General features: G+C 35.5%; 1 protein-coding gene across 1 annotated transcript; it reads right to left on the bottom strand.

Moving 5' to 3' along the window:
- Positions 1-13,584: 13,584 nt before the first annotated feature.
- On the bottom strand, positions 13,585-16,836 carry LOC142623964 (phylloplanin-like). The gene is made up of 3 exons (XM_075797455.1): positions 16,690-16,836; positions 14,258-14,543; positions 13,585-14,144 (listed from the first exon to the last, which is right to left on the bottom strand). The coding sequence occupies exons 2-3, from the start codon at positions 14,430-14,432 to the stop codon at positions 13,852-13,854; spliced, it is 468 nt and encodes a 155-aa protein (XP_075653570.1). The 5' UTR covers positions 14,433-14,543; positions 16,690-16,836; the 3' UTR covers positions 13,585-13,851.
- Between the last annotated feature and the right edge of the window lie 530 nt (positions 16,837-17,366).

Raw genomic sequence — 17,366 nt, 5'->3', positions numbered from 1 at the left:
ACTTACATACACACTGTATTGGAAAAAATCTACTTGGACACAACCTGTAATAGCAAATAAATAAACTTCTATATAATCCGGTTTGGACAAATAATATTCCATACAATTACCTACACATACCATAACAACCATTTCACAATAACAACTTCCAAACACTCTATATTGAAAAAATATACTTGGACACAACTGTAGCTGCAATAATAAAACTTCCATATAATCTAGTTTGGACAAATAATGTTCCATACAAACTGAATTTAATAAATACCATAATTTCCATACCATAATACCACAAAATTTCGTACCATAATAACAACCTAGAGTGTATTGTGCCTTAACTTCTAGTAAATTACAAAAAAACACATTCCAAGGTCAGCTACATATATATATATATATATAGCTATAAGTTACATTTTATTTCTTCAATCAAGTTAGCAGGCATTGCCGCCATAGTTATCCAATTATTTTGAGCATTATCATTACTTTCATTATTTTCATGAATATATCTCCTATTCCCCATATTTTGTTTTACATCTATTTCATGATAACTCTTCCATTCCCATTCATTTATTTCTTCACCTGTTACTTCTTCATCATTTTCTACTATCTCTACATTTTCTTCCGGTATGTCTATGAATGGTAGGCTGAGCCTCCTTCTTAACCTATCTGTTTATTATTTTGTGATTATTTGCTCAAGTTAACTTTTACATCCCAGTTATCTGCTTCTTCTTGTTTCTATGTCTAGCCCCAAAGTTTATTGCAGATGTGTACTATTGAGACGTATAAGACCAAATCTATGCTGTTCGTTAACCCAGTAAGTCCCAGTATCCCCCTGGTCTATGTTGGTCAACCTGTGTTAGCTATGTGTCAGGCGTTTTAAGGTGGTCCTGCAATTTGGAGGATTGCGGCAATAGGAGGTTGAAGTTTGCATGTGATAAGACGATTGTCATGTATGTATACCCTGTTTCAGATCTAAGGATAGATCCAGAAGTTTGAGGAAAAAAGGTGATTAGGTTGTGATTGTTAGATTAAACTTTTAATCCAAAAAAATGAATAGGTTGTTTAGAAGTTACTCTTCCACCAGTTCTAGATCACCCCTCCTTGAAATCCCACAAATTCCACAAGATGCTGGAATTATCAACTCTGAGTCTTATGAGTTATCAGATGTAGATTTAAAGCTAGGAGATTGGAATATCCCCAAAGTCCCTACCAACTAGATTTATAAATCTTCATGGTCCTTAGAAAAGATTTTCAAGACAAACTACCATGTTAGAACTATAGAACAAGTTTATGGAATTAACAAGGAATATGAGACATGCTACTTGTTATCACCATCTGCCATAGCAGCACATAAGAAAAAAGGACACAATTACCTACACATAGGTTTAGTCCAAGTCGGAGTTAAACCTTTGATTAGAGAAGGGTTGAATTGTTCAATCCTCATGGCCCTCAAAGATACTCGTCACATATGATTTGATGACAGCCTCTTAGGAACCATCCAGTCTAGCCTCAACAATGAACCAGTCTATTTTGACTGTTTCCCCAATTTCACAGTCCATCTTCATGACCCGCATATCATGAAGACTCTCAATTTAAATATCAAGACCCAAGGAACCCTCATGGTGCAAGGAACTTCCCAGTTAGCCTTGATATACAAGATTTATTATAAGTGCATCAGGACAAACATAAATGTTCAAGCATGGGATAAGAAAAAGATGGGAGAAACAACTCTCATCCAATGTCCAGACCCTAGAGCCAAAGTTGAGGGACCAAGAACCCCGAAATGGTCTGAGGTCACTTCTCCCCCAAATTGGACTCTAGAGAATGAAAATCATCATCTCCAGATCCAAGACCCATCCTAGAATCCGGACCTAGATTTTGTCCAGCAGTTAGCCAATGGCACAGTTAGACTCATCTTTGACCAATCTAGACTTAGAACCCCTCTAGGTTATAACGAATCTAGATTTAAAACACCAATAGATGAGTCAAGTTTAGGTCCCCAATAGATCTACACCAACCCATTAGGTAGTCACCTATCCTTCTTAGAGATAGACCTGCATCCTAGTGTAGCTTAACCAGACCTTTGTCACCATTCCTAAAGTCTAGAAGAGATTTAGGTTTAAAACTCGAGGGAGTCAAGACCAGATCCCAGGTTAGCACACCTTGCTACACAGCTAAACAGGACTCAGTTGTCGATGAGGATGACAACAGAGAACAGTCCCTTCCATCCCCATCTAGGACTGATATGGAACAACCATTACAGCAAGAACCCCAGTACCCTGCAATAGATCACCAGCTCCAGGTAATTAAGAAAGACTTCACCCCTGACCTGGTATCCTTAGGTAAGGAGTTTGATTCTAAAGAGAACAGAATCAAAAGAGAAGCCTATAGAGCCAACCATACCAGAGAGCAAAAGATAGAAGTTTTGGAAGGATGGAAAGCATTCATGAAAGAGATATCCAGTAATGTCTCTTTCTTTGAATACTTTGAAAACCATTTTGAATGGCACAAACAGTCTACTGTCATTAACAAAACCAAATGGACCAAAACTGACAACAAGGAAGTTGTTAGGTCTAGCCATCCACCTTTAGAGAGCATAACCTTTAAACACCGTGGAAGTGATGTAGTTGCTTCACCTTTCAAGTTTCCCACAAATAAGGAAAAACCAGTTAAGAAAGTGATAGAGCAAAATACCTATACCAACCAATGTTTAAATGTTATAAGAAAATAGCTTGCTAGGATAGAAGATAGGATTGTGAACAAAGTTATCCTCCAGTTAGAAAGCCCTAGCAAGCCTATCCAAACCTTAGAAAAGCCTTTAGACAAGCTTCCCATATCTAGGCATACAAGCCTCAAACCTAAGGACAAAACAGCCTTAGAAATAGTCACCTAGAAGTTAGAAGAACTAGTGAAGAAAGAACCAGTCACCCCTTCACCAGTTTCAACTAGTAATAATCCCCAGCTTAATGTCTTAGGCACAACCTCTAGGAGCTTGACAGCCTTAGAGATTGTTACCCAAAATCTTGAGGAACTAGCGAAGACGAAACCAGTCATCCCTTCACCCAGAAAAGCCGCACAGCTTAAAGTTTTAGACAATTACACAACCTCTAGTAGTTCTAGTCAAGCCTCCTAAGAGTTTGACAAGGAAATAGAACAACTAGAAAACTAGTTTCAGGATTTACAGTTAAAACGACTTTACCACCCCAAAGTAAGTCCAACCAGCCTAACCAATAATTAGTATCCCAAACCAACACCTCCTAACCTCCAGTTTGAGGAAAGGAATGTTAGCAACCAGTTCTTAGTGTCCTCTGGTAAACTCAATGAATGGAACATAGATGGTTTATCAAAACAAGAAATCCTAAACAAGATCCAGCATAGTGACTTGTCCGAAATTATTCTGAATAGTGACTTGTGCTATCTAGAGCTAATCGTTATCCAAATTATAACCATCATATCGGTCCTGGGAATCCTAGAAAGGATCAATCAGATTGCGGTTAACTAAAGCTTCTGAAGAGGTAGGAGAAACCTTTTCTTCTAACTTTAATTGCTTTGATTGAAGAAGCAACTACTAGGCAAGATCTTTTAATTCTTTGCTAAATTTTCAGACGACCTGGACGAATTCTAGACTAGACTGAGATCTTGTTCTGTGAACAATGGTTTTTGGAACTAGAGGAGGGAAATCCTTATAGATATGATTGAAAATTTGATCAATCTTAAGGTTATCCCACCATTTTACTAAAAACTCTCTGTCCAAGAGATTGGTATTAATTGCATAACTCCACATATTAATCCAGTGGATCCTGTATCTGACCGTCATATGCAGGATTATTGGAAACTGGGAACCATGTCTTGATGCTTGGAATCTTGAGTCAAAATACCTAAGGGCATCTTGCAGGGGTTTTGGGAAAATTTAAGGGATTGATCCAAACATTTTCCACCATTTGAGGAACCATGAGGAAATCTAACCGAAGAACCTCTTGTTAAACATCAAGAACCATGAATGGTCATAGTTTTTATTCTGATAAAAGAGAACTTTCTCAAAGGCATCCATGCAGTCATAATAACTATAATAGAGTTCTGAACCTATGAGAGACTTGAAATCCTTGAGAGTTCTTAACAAGGAGGGGTGATGTCCCCAATCTCTGCAACTGACTAAACCTGTGATGATAAACTTATGATAGAGGACTACTGAGGGGTACCCTCTGTTCATGATGTTTTCTATTCGAGCAGACTTTTCCTGAATGAGGATGCTCTTGTAGAACTTGATATTTTTCTCTAGGTGTTTTGGTAAGAAATGTCATCCCTGTGGCAAAACTTCCATGGCTAGGGCTAGGGGATCTATTGTATGAACTAGGTGTGGTTCTATATAAGAGATATGTTGGATGAAAGATTTCTTAGCATAATAGGATCTTCCTTTTTTGGTTGGGTAGAAAGAAGGCTTTTGAGTTTTGACGGGGCCAAAAGGTTCTTCAACTGTGTATGGAGAGATTGTTTTGGGGGCGGGGGTGGCTAAGGCTGAAATGTAACTGGGTTGACCATAAGGTGGCCTCTCATAATTTGGTTTTGGGATTGTAGAGACCAAATAACAATTGGCAATGGTTGAGGGCGAGGCTGGAGCATACTGGCCAGGGTTCTTTGCCTGACTGGTACCACCGGGGTTTTGTTGTTTAGGCAACTTTGGGGGTTAGGGTTGTACGGGTTTCTTCCCGGACATCCTGGTTCAGACTCTGTAAGAATTCACGGGTTAGAAAATCAGGGATACTATCCTAGCTTCCTTCAATGAATTCTAAATCAAAGTAAAAAACTAAAAGGATAGCTTGCCATCTTGCAAAAATTTGTTTTGATGCAATATTTTGAACATCTTTTTACAAAACATGTTTTGTAGATTTACAATCAATCCTTATTAAAAAGTTTTGATTCAAAATATCGCTTTGAAATTTTGAGATACATAGTACCATAGATAATATTTCTTTCTTAATAGTACTATAATTGAGCTGAGTGAGAGTCCAAATTCATGAATAGAAACAAACTATTTGTTTTGGAGAATTAGGATTGACACACTAGAGAAGAATGCCACCATAACCTATGTTAGAGGCATCTGCTTGAACAATCTTGAAGGAATTCCTAAACAAGGAAGTGTTTTGACATATTTTTTGATCTCTTGGACGACTGCTGTGTGATCTGGAGTCCAAGGAGGTGGATTTGTGTGAAGTCTATCAAAGAGAGGTTTGCATTGTTGCCTGAGGTTTTGATAGAAATCAGAAATGTAATTAAGAGATCCTAAAAATCTCTGAAGCTGGGTTTTATCTAGGATCTGATTAGGAAACTTATTTGCAAACTGGATGACTCGATCTATGGGTTTGATGACTCCATGGTAAATGTCAAAACCTAAGAACCGAATTTTAGTTTGGAAAAGTTTCATTTTTTGGGCTAAAACAACCAAGCCGTTGAGCTTGATGGTATGGAGAAAAGCTTTTAGGTGTTTCTGATGTTGTTCCAATGATTCTGAAAAGATAAGTACATCATCAATGTACACAATTGCATGGCTGGAAAATGGATTGAAAATCTCATTCATGACGTTTTGGAATTCAGAAGGTGCATTTTTTAGGCCAAAGGGCATCACATTCCATTCGTAATGTCCAAAGGATGTGGTAAAGGCTGTCTTATACTTATCAGATTCTCTGATTTGTATCTGCCAAAAACCACTTTTCATGTCAAATTTACTGAAAACTATTGCTCTGCTCAGCCTATTGACTAAGTCTTTCTTGTTGGGAATTGGGTACCTTACCCATTCTAAGACTTTGTTAAGAGGTTTGTAGTTGATGACTAGTCTAGGAACACCTCTTTCTATTTCAGCATTCTTTTGGACATAAAATGTTGGACAAGACCATGGTGATCTAGACTTCCTAATGATTCCCTTTTTAAGGAGATCCTCAATTTCTGCTCTACAAATATCCATGAGTTCTTGGGTCATTTGGATAGGTCGAGCTTTAGTGGGATGTCCTTTTCATCATAACCTTTGACATATGGGAGAGCTACCTCGTGTCTCTTTCTATGCCAAAAAGTTGTAGGTAGATCAGAGCAGACTTCCTACTTAAGTCTTTCTTCAAACTTTCTGACCTTATCTTGGATGGTTTTACAAGTTAATTGTTCTTCAACTTTCTTGTATCACACCTCATCCTATAGATACTTAAGGTGCTAGGTGTTGGCACTAATCATGGTTAGTGTTTTGGAGATAGAGACTTCTTGGAGGCTGCTAATTTCTCTAGGTTTAGGGCTCCTAAGATACTCAAACTTGACAGATTGGCCAAAGGGATGGGCAGTGAGACTATCACTATCTATTGTGAAAAGGTATAACAGACACAGAAAAGGGTTTCCTAAGATAACCCTATCTGTCATGTTCTCGACAAAGAAAAATGTGGTTTTGAAACATATGTTGTCCTAACAAACATGGGCTTTTGAGAGTTTGAATTCAATCTGCATTTTTCAGCCACTTGTGAATGTCAATCTTTCCTTAGTTTTCTTGAAGTACTTGGAGGGAATGATTCCTTCTTGGATGCAGTTAAGATCAGCACCTGAATCTATTAAGGCTATAACCTCGAATTCAAAATCTTTGCTGATGACAATCCTAACTTTGGAATGCCATTTCTGGAAGTTAATCCTACTGATGGTACTGGATGGTTCTTGGGCCATATCTGCTGTAGGGTTAACTGTTTCATCAGCTTTTTTATCAGAAGGGTTCTGAAATGAGGGACCTCCCTCATTGCCTTGATGAGAATTACTTTCCAACTGTTGAACTTTTTGGTTAAGGAGATTGTGATCAACCCTAAGAATGGTTAGTTCTTGCTTTAGGGTTCTAATTTCTGACTTTGTCTCCTTAGCTTCCTTTTGAAGGTCGTTAATCGTAACTTCCTTCTAGGACTTGGTGAACCTATTGTAGATTTTTTCTAAATCTACTTTGGGTAAGCTTCTAAGCTTTGATCACTGGTTCTTCTATTGCTTCTATAAGATCTAGAAGAAGCTCTTCTTTCTTAGTAAGAACATTGATAGTTTTGTTCTTACAACAACTATCCTTGCAAGGTATGGGTGCATCCTGGCCACTAGAGGTATTGGAGGAGGCTCTAGAGGTTTCATAGGATGTCTGGTATAACTGTTGGAACTCTTAATCACTAGAACTACTGGATGACTCATTGTATGAGTGATCGAGTTCTAATAGCTTAAAGATTTCATTCTTACTGTATTGGTCATTTATAAGGGTGTTGATAAGGGATTTGGCCTTTGATCTACACTCTTTTTTGAAATAAACTCTTTTTCCATAATTGAAGCATTTTCCTGATACTTGTGAAATGGGTTATCTTGTGGACTTGGATTTTCCTTTCTTATAGAAATCATCATTCTTGCATTTCTGTTTTCTATAATACTTGGAGGTTGTTCTCTTCCTATGGAATTTCTCAGATGATTCCTTTCCCTTATATTTGGATTTCCTTTTGGAAGGGTTTATTGAGGGTAAGCCATACTGTGTACAGAAGTTTCCTACTTCGTACTTGGCTTTGTTCTTGTTGGCTTGGCTTTGGATTTTTAAATCTCAGCACATTTTCATTCTTTCACTTCGGATAGTACTAGAGATATCTTCATAGGTTAGGTTATTATAATCAATGACACCTAAAGGGGTTGCAAAGGGCTTCTTTGATTTTCTGGCCAAAGAGTGTGGGTAAACCATTGATGAACTTCGCCTTCCAGAATGGAGAATTACAATCACTTCTATGCATGACTCAGGTAGTAAAGACATCTTCATACCACCTATAATCACCTAGGGTTTTACATCTATGGTTACTCAACTGTACGTAAATCCTAGATGTGATGTCGCCAGGTTTTCCTACGAAGTGTTTCATGATCGTATAGATTAGGGTATTGACTCCATCAAGAATTCCTCTTTCAATGCTGTCAAAGATGGGGGTGCCCTCCTTATCTTTTTGGATTGCACTTTTGATATCTTCTTTTGACTCTTCTGTTAGGCAGTTGTTCCACCATTATATTTTATTTCTTCAATCAAGTTGGTAGGCATTGCCGCCATAGTTATCCAATTATTTTGAGCATTATATTCATTATTTTCATGAATATATCTCATATTCCCCATATTTTGTTTTACATCTATTTCATGATAACTCTTCCATTCCCATTCATTTATTTCTTCACCTGTCACTTCTTCATCATTTTCTACTATCTCTACATTTTCTTCTGGTATGTCTATAAATGGCAGGCTGAGCCTCCTTCTTAACCTATCTATTTATTATTTTGTGATTATTTGCTCAAGTTAACTTTTACATCCTAGTTATCTACTTCTTCTTGTTTCCATGTCTAGCCCCAAAGTTTGTTGCAGATGTGTACTGTTGAGACATATAAGACCAAATCTGAGTTGTTTGTTAACCTAGTAAGTCCCAATATCCCTCTAGTCTGTGTTGGTCAGCCTGTGTTAGCCGTGTGTCAGGCGTTGTAGGGTGGTCCTATAGATTGGAGGATTGCGACAATAGGAGGTTGAAGTTTGCACGTGATAAGACGATTGTCTTGTTTGTTTGTATACCTTGGTTCAGACTTCTGGATCTATCCTTAGATCTGAAACAAGGTATACAAACAAGACAATCGCCTTATCACGTGCAAACTTCAACCTCCTATTGCCGCAATCCTCCAAACTGCAAGACCACCCTAAAACACCTGACACACGACTAACATGGGCTGACCAACATAGACCAGGGGGATAGTGGGACTTACTAGGTTAATGAACAGCATAGATTTGGTCTTATACATCTCAAAAGTGCACATCTGCAACAAACTTTGGGGCTAGTCATAGAAATAAGAAGAAGCAGATAACTGGGATGTAAAAGTTAACTTGAGCAAATATTCACAAAATAATAAACAGATAGGTTAAGAAGAAGGCTCAGCTTACCATTCATAGACATACCAGCAGAAAATGTAGACATAGTAGAAAATGATGAAGAAGTAACAAGTGAAGAAATAAATGAATGGGAATGGAAGAGTTATCATGAAATAGATGTAAAATAAAATATGGGGAATAGGAGATATATTCAAGAAAATAATGAAAATAATAATAATGCTCAAAAAAATTGGATAACTATGGCGGCAATGCCTGCCAACTTGATTGAAGAAATAAAATGTAACTTACAACTTCGACAGGCCAAACTTGGCTCTAATACCAAAAGTTGGCTCTAAGCCTGCTCTCTCCTTGTGGAATTAATTTTATGAAAAGGAAGATTTTGAATTAATCATTATCAAAAAAAAAATCTTGAATACAAAAGGCTTAAATTTTTGAGTTCAAAAAAATATGCCATTTTTTTACTAAGCTTTTTTTTTTCTATAGTTCATTTACCAATTTCGACTATAAGAATAAGAATTTGGAAAAATTAAGAAAGTGAAGGCTAATTATGTTTGTATGTTTTGGTGCTGATGTAGTTAAAAAAACGAGGAATGGATTATAATAATAAAAAAATGATCTCTTTCTCTTTTTGTAGTTTTGGTGAGTAAAACATAATGTTGTGAGTTTTGATAGAGTCAAATTGAAAATTCTATTCTTAAATCAATTCCTTTAAGTTTTTGGATTTTACCAAATTTATATCGAAGATTTCCAACAGTTACTATCTATTAGGCTATCACATCATAATGAGATGAATAATTCATAGAAAATGTGATGCAACAATTAGATCTGTAATAAAATATTATAGAGACAATTAAAAAAAAACTATCAAAATATTTGAAACGTTAAAGAAACGGAGTTTATTATATATAAATGGGTAAGATGAGAGGAAAAGGACTAATGAAAAATGGGAAGAGTTTAGTTCCAAACTTGTTCGGAGATACATTTTTCAACTTATTATGTGATAATTTATAAGAATATCTATGTGTATTATTTAAACAAGCCACATAATATATTAAAAGAGCATGTGACAAAAGCTAAACGTGAATAGCCTTTTTAACCGTCATATAATAAGTTAGAGCAAAATAGCTCCCAATTAACATGTTTGGAGCCAAATGTTTTCTATGAAATATTTATGGGAAATATAAGATGGAAGAGAAAGAACTGTTGGAAGAATATTGCTTTGGTCAAAAAGAAGAGGGGGAGAATAACAATGAAAATGAGGAGAGGAAGAGTTGTACAAAATGTAATTGGAAGAATATAAGAAGTCATGAATAAAAGAATTGAAGAAGGCCTTCAGGGAATGGATTTGAAAAATCTAATATTACAACAACAAAAAAAATATGTTGCTAGTGGATTAGGAGAGATTCCTTTAGATTGGTTTGTTTGAAAATATTTAGTGATCGTTTTTTCTTTCTTATTTAAATATTTGACTCCCTGAAAAAATTATCGTTATGTACTGCCTTTAATTGCCTTTGAGGGGCAATCTTGGACCTCTAACTCTATTTAAGGTTCTGCTAGATGTACCCAAATCAAATTAATTGGTTTCTTACGTGGTCATTGATAACTCCACCACTTCCAAAAGTCGTAAAACTGGTTTTTTCAACTCTTTTGTGATCTCATTCTCTAGCCACATGAAGTTGCTTCTTGCTACGGACATTCGTTGTGGAATACGGATGCGGACAGTCATAGATTTGCATTGGCTACGAAATACTGCTGCGTAAAGAGATCAATGCTTGTGTGGAAATGTTCATTTTGAATTTGATGAACTTAAAAATATATAAAAAGTAACTCACAAAGTAAATAAGTAAAACCACTTACATGCTACTGTGGGTTCAAAATGGGCATTTGTCAATGGCCTTATGGAATAGCCATGGACCAATATTTAACAAGTAAACCAGATATAATCCGAGGAAACACATGTAATCTTGATTAGTTAAGAGTATGAGAAATGCTAACGAATTCCCATAGAACATTGGTTAATAATCCATTTAAAGAAAAATTTTATGGGAAAACAAAAAAAAAACAATTAATATTTTGACAACTTTTTTCATTTCCCAAAAAAGTGGTGTCAAAACATTCCTAAAATGGATTGTTAACCAATGCCCTAAGGGCACACATTAGCATGACCCTAAGAGTATTATTTAATATTCAACAAAGTAAACACATTTATAATCTTTGCCCTAAGTCTCAATCCATCTTTATATGTATATTATTTATAACAGTCCATATACAAACATATTCAAATTCAGACTTAATTTTACAACATATATAATAATGAATATTTCATTATCCAAACCAAATTATTTATTACTTTGTTGAATTAAATAAATAATACTTTATTACTTTGGACCCCAGCAAAAGAATTACAACTAGAAGTGACTTTGAGCATTAATACTTAAAAACTTTTAGCCACATATGAATCTAGATCGCGATCATTTAAGATTCTCAAATTACATTAATTTAGTCAAAGTTTTTTTTTCTTTGATCATTGCATATGCTCAGGCAACACAAACTCATTCAATCCAATCCACACAATCTTAGAATTTCATAATTTATGAGAAATTTTTTGGGGAGATTATAATTTTTGGGTTAAATAGTATCTTATATGTTATATTAAGGTTTCAATTAGAGTATTCTCAAAGTCTTCTCTCCCCAACTAGTGATATAAGAACTAATTAATGATGGTGTAAGGCAATATGGCAAGATTATTAAAGTGTCTCTCATAGTTGGAGTAGGAACAAGATGCATGTTCTTAGAGTCTACACAGTATTTACCACACCAGGCAGGCCCACAAAAGCCCATCCAAGTTATCTTTAAAAAAATTCCCAACAAAATAATATTACATATTATGCTGAATCAAAGAAGAATGATGTAACATAAGATTCCCATGGATGTGGACATATCGGTTCCCATAGATGTTCTGTAGGGTTGACAATTGCCCTCCATGAATGACGTACAAAAAGTTCATGGATGATGATAGAGGAAGAAAAAGTAAGTACTTGTAATTCCTATTTAGCTAGTTTGATGTATTAGAAAATTGGATGAAAACTTGTTACTTATTAATAGTTTTGATGCACCTGAGAATCAAAAAAAAATAAAAACTGTAGGAAGTTTAAATTTTTTTTTTTTTGAAAGCATAGGAAGTTTAATTTCAATATAAGAGATAAATGACCCAATGGCTAGGACAAAAAAGCCTAGCTCAATTAACTCAAACCAATCACCTATGGGTTGGTTTGGTCTAGTTATTTTTGTGATAATTGATTGGTTGGGATTGGCAATATTTGAATCAAACGAGGTTGGTTTAGATTCAAAATGCCACAAACTAAACCAACCCCAACCTTTTAGGCCTTAATTTGGCTCAGGCCTTTGAGAAAGGCTCACTCCAGGCCCTGATGAAAGTAATTAAATTAGGAGACCATTTTTTTACAACATGATTCCAAACTCAGCTCATAAGCATATATATACTTGTGCCCACATATTTACAAAACCATAAAGATATATAAACTCAACTCATAGATTATGTGTGATCACTAATAATTGTCACACATTTGCACAAAAAAAGAATTGGGATGAGTGTTTGTGAAGATAATTTGATCACCATCATTTAGCAAAGAAACCGCATTAGGGAAGATATTTTTTCTTCTTTTTTTAGCGATTATTTGTTCAAGCTTTTGTTAATCGGTGACTCCTCCATCAAAAATTGTGCTTTCTGCACAGATTTGAATATGAGAAAATATGTTTTTTTTTTGGGCCACGCTATAGGCTTCAATTCAATCTTTTTTTTATTGGGCCGCGGGTTTGGGGCCTGAAAAAAAAAACCGTTTATTAAACAGGCCGGGTTCAGGTATCGGGTACAAGCCCATAGGGCAGGTTTGGGCATCAAAAAAAACCCAGCCCGAACCCGACCCGTTGTCATTCCTATTTCCAGTGCAGTAGACAAATAACATTGTGTGTACCGCCCTTAGGATACAGCAACTCAGCCACCTTGCTGAATATCCTTACAAACCCACACCGTTTGTAAGATAGGAATCCCTCAATAGTACTTTCCTTTTACCCAAAACATATAGTGTATCGAAGGATATCTTGTTTTCATGAAATTAGAATTTTGATTCGGCAAAAATGTAGGTAGTTATCTTTTTTGCCCGAAAATGGTGCCCAAAAGAAAATTGATTTTCTCATCTGAAATCGGACGTGTTGGCTGCATATTCATATTGGCCGAAGAAACATACAATACAGATCAAGTTTATTTGTTGCTCAAAAAAAAAAAAAAAGATCAAGTTTGTTTGGGTTTCAAATTTACTTTATTGTTATTATAATTATCTTTAAAGTGGCTAGTAAATAGTAATTATATTGAATCATAATATATCAATGCCAACGGTAACATAAAAACGGTACAAACTCAACCAATTAAAGATGATGGTTTAAAGCAATGAATTAAGATTGAATAATAGAAAAACGTTAGCCACTAACGTTTACTAGGCCGCCAGCTCATAACTTATAGTAAAAAATAATAATAAATATAAAATATTATGATTTTTATAAAAATATTTCTACACTTAACACTGTAGTTTACCAAATATTCTAAACTCTATAATTCTTTCCGGTTAATATAAGTTTTGAAATTAAACTTTTACTTCCTACGCACAATAATACCAAAACGAACGCCATCAAAGAGGCTTTTTGCCAATTAACATTGCGTTGATTATCATATACAAGTCAAACGAAATCCACAACTACCTCCATATTCATTTCAAGGACAATAAAGGCTTTATTAATTATATATAGCAACAGGAGTACTCCTTAATTAGGAAAGGAGTTTACAGATTGGATGACAATCTTCATAACATTATTGTAGAGTTGGAAAGGAAAATACTATATCATTGGTTCAATTGACCTTATTCATGTAAATACTCTTCTATTCCTCAAGTTGAGGAACTGTAACGGAACCCAACTGGCCTAAAGGTGAAAATTATACGGGCACCCACAACGTTGGTTGCAACGAACTGTATGTCCGATTCCAAGACTCCCACAGCAGGAAGTGTGGAGTTGCAGGTGGAGAGGGGTGTTATAACCACTAGATCGCAAGCACTCAAGCCTAGTGTTGCTGAGAGATTAAGTCGTATAGCATCCAAGGAAAATGAAAATACTCCAGCGGCATTGGTTGTTGTAGTAGCAACCACATTTCCAGCTCCACACTGCAGTGGTACTTGGGCACCTAGAAGTGAACATAACAAAACATTGGTGAGATTGAAGTACCTTATTAGCTAAGACTAATGTGTGTAGTCATGGTGCATTGGACTAACCGTAACAAATTCTGAGAAAACTTACTTGGGAAAGCTCGGATGGTAACATTGGCACCTAAACTGCCGTTAATAGAGCAAGGCACAAAAGACGGCTGGACCTGGAACACAACATCAGCACCGATGGGTAACGTGGCTTTAGCTATTGGAAGTGCCAATGCAGCAACCATTACGGAAACAAAGAGAACTAAATTCAAGGCCATTTCTCAATCACAGTGTATTGCTCTATCGAAAGTCGAAACTGGCTTGCAATAGAAATGCTGGCCATGCGACCATTTTATAGGGTAAATGTGGCCTAGTTGCAGCCGATTTTTCTGACATAAATCAGGAAGCTAGATGTCACGCCCCAAACCCCAAAGGGTTCAAAGTGTGAGAAAGACATCTCAATTACCTGTAAATTTTTATTTTTTGACAATTCAATCCACATAAATCCTATCAAGTATCAACATCAAGAATTATCTTAATAATTTCATTGAATTTACTCTCAAAGTAAGTCAGAGCTCTAAGCATTAATTACAAAGATCATTGGCCACAAAAGAATAGAGGTCTGAATAATAATTACATTTCAACAGTTTATCCCATCAGTGGGAAACATAGTCACAACCACTATAATATGCAAAAGAATGAGTCAAGCCTATTCTAAAATGTACATCATCAAATAAACTCCATTACAAAAGTTCAGCCTCCATCAGTAGTTAGTCTAACTACTATTAGCCACTAAAAGCTGTCTCAAAATATTGTTGCCTACTTTGAAAAGTTTATAAAAATAATGGGATGAGACTGGGCCCAGTAAGTAGCATAATTAATGGGGGTGGGGGAAATGCAAGTTTCGTCTTCAATAATAATAATATGACAAGAATGGTTAAATAATGAAATACCAAATTTCTCTAAGTAACTACCTTGAAACAATATACTATAATCTGTGAGCACTAACAATATAAATTTCAAAGCCATAATATCTAACATAAGATAAATTATCACAATAATATACCACACTACCACATAGACCGGTCAGGGGATCCACCCATTCACAATTGGCATGATATTGTCCTATTTGGTATGCAGACTCTTGGCCCCATGGATAGTAGCCTCACTCATACCCTCAAGGTTTTTCTCTCCCCCCATTTGCAGCAGAGAGAGCGCGTTAAATAGGACCTCTCTTGCATGTGGTCTTTTGGCCCCATGGACAGCAGCCTCACCCATACACAATCAAGGAACCTCTTCCCCCCATGGACAGCAAGGAAGAATGCGTCATCCAAAATGAAAGGGCTCTAACCTAGATTTGATTCCGTTGTCACAAAGACTACGAAAACCAAATTGGGTGATCACCGGGAAATCACACATGGCATGGTGTTAAAACTACATAATGCTCACAAGTTACATTTCTTTGAAACACATAGTTTATATCCAAGTAGTTTCAGAAAAACCTTAAATAATCTACTTCCACAAAGTTTGTAAGGTTTTTAAATTTATTCTTGCCAAAAAGATTTTCTATCATTTTATCAAATACTAAGACAAGATAAGCATCTTTAAATTTTCTATTATACCATAGAATCTATAATTTCCTTATCAAAGATTAAATAAAAGATGCTCATTTTTGCATATCAACAATTCATGCATTTCCCCAAATGCAATACCAAATATGATGCATTTTTATATATAATAATGTGTAATAGGGTCACAACACGACAATTTTAAGAAAACATATATCCATATATAATTTTTCAAAATATGTTTGACCCCAAAACATCGTTTGTGAAATATGGTAATTTTCCAAAAGTATCCCATTAAGAAGCTACTTACCTCGCAACCACAAAAGCCTAACTCTCCAAGCTCCAAGGAGATTAGCTAGAACCTAAACAATATCTAGTAAACCTATCACAATAAGTCTAAAACTTGAAATTATATCTAACCAAAATTTAGGATTTGCCAAATAAACACTTAATTAGGCAAGCTTACTATTTAACCTCATCAATAATAATATATACCATTCCCTAAATTTCTCAACAAATTTATTCACAAGGTATCAACTCCAATTTATAAAGTTAACCCATTTCATAATATCTCCAACATTATGACTAGTTTTCATAAGATTTACACTACATCATTAAAAAACTCATGAAAGCAAAAATCAACATATTCTCCAAGACAAGAAATTTAGAATTTCACTAACTCCAAATAAGCCCAATGACAATGGAAAAATTAATTTTACCAACCATCATACATTATATCTTAAAACGCCTAAATTTTTCCACCATACATAAACCTTGAATAGACATTATAGCACAAAATATATATATACCCACTCATCAAAAATTCCACCAATACAAAACCCATACATAAAAACACATAAATATCACTTCCAATGCACATAAATCACATGGGTATCATTATCAAAACGTAGATAAAAATATCCTCAAGCAAAAGTGTAAAACCCACCAAAAGATTAGAAATTTTTACCTCAAATAAAATGATGAAGATGCTTATGGGTTCCTAAGAATTTTTCCGGTGATCTTGCCGGAAAAATGATGGTGAGATGGTGTGTTTTGGAGAGGAGCTGGCGGGTGAGGTGAGGAATGAGTGTGTTTAAGTGAAGAGAAAAGAAAGAAAAATGAAAGAGAGAAAGAAAGGTGAGAGCCGGCCAAAAGGGAGAAGAAATAAGAGAAAATGAGTGGTGGGGAGTGATGGGTAGTGGGGTTAGGTGGGGGGCACATGGGAGAGCTTAAAACTTGACCTTAACATTTTTTTTTTTTTTCAAAAGCTGACAGGGACGTGACACTAGAGCTCTCTGTGCAAGTCAAGAGAGATAATAACTATCATGCTTTTTGACACGAAGTTCACCTTCACCATGGATGCCAACTTTGTGGGCTTACACCTACTAGCAAGCGGCTTGATATAGTTTGAGGCTTAGTGCAATAAATTTAAGCGGAATTTCTTTCTTTGTTTCATAATTAAATTGGTAGCATGTTCATGTTCATGTTATGGACAAATTAATTACAAATTTATATATATATATTATCACGACCTTCATAATAATAGTGAGTCACTTGAATTTATTTTTATTTTTTTATACAAGGTTAAATTTGTAAGTGCACAATTGCACCTGGCCCCAAGAACAGTTACGGGCTCGGGCCCAA

Source organism: Castanea sativa, chromosome 2, assembly GCF_040712315.1.
Source record: "Castanea sativa cultivar Marrone di Chiusa Pesio chromosome 2, ASM4071231v1".
NCBI lineage: Eukaryota > Viridiplantae > Streptophyta > Magnoliopsida > Fagales > Fagaceae > Castanea > Castanea sativa.
Note: the sequence above shows the minus strand (reverse complement) of the source record. Positions and strands in the feature narration are given on the sequence as shown.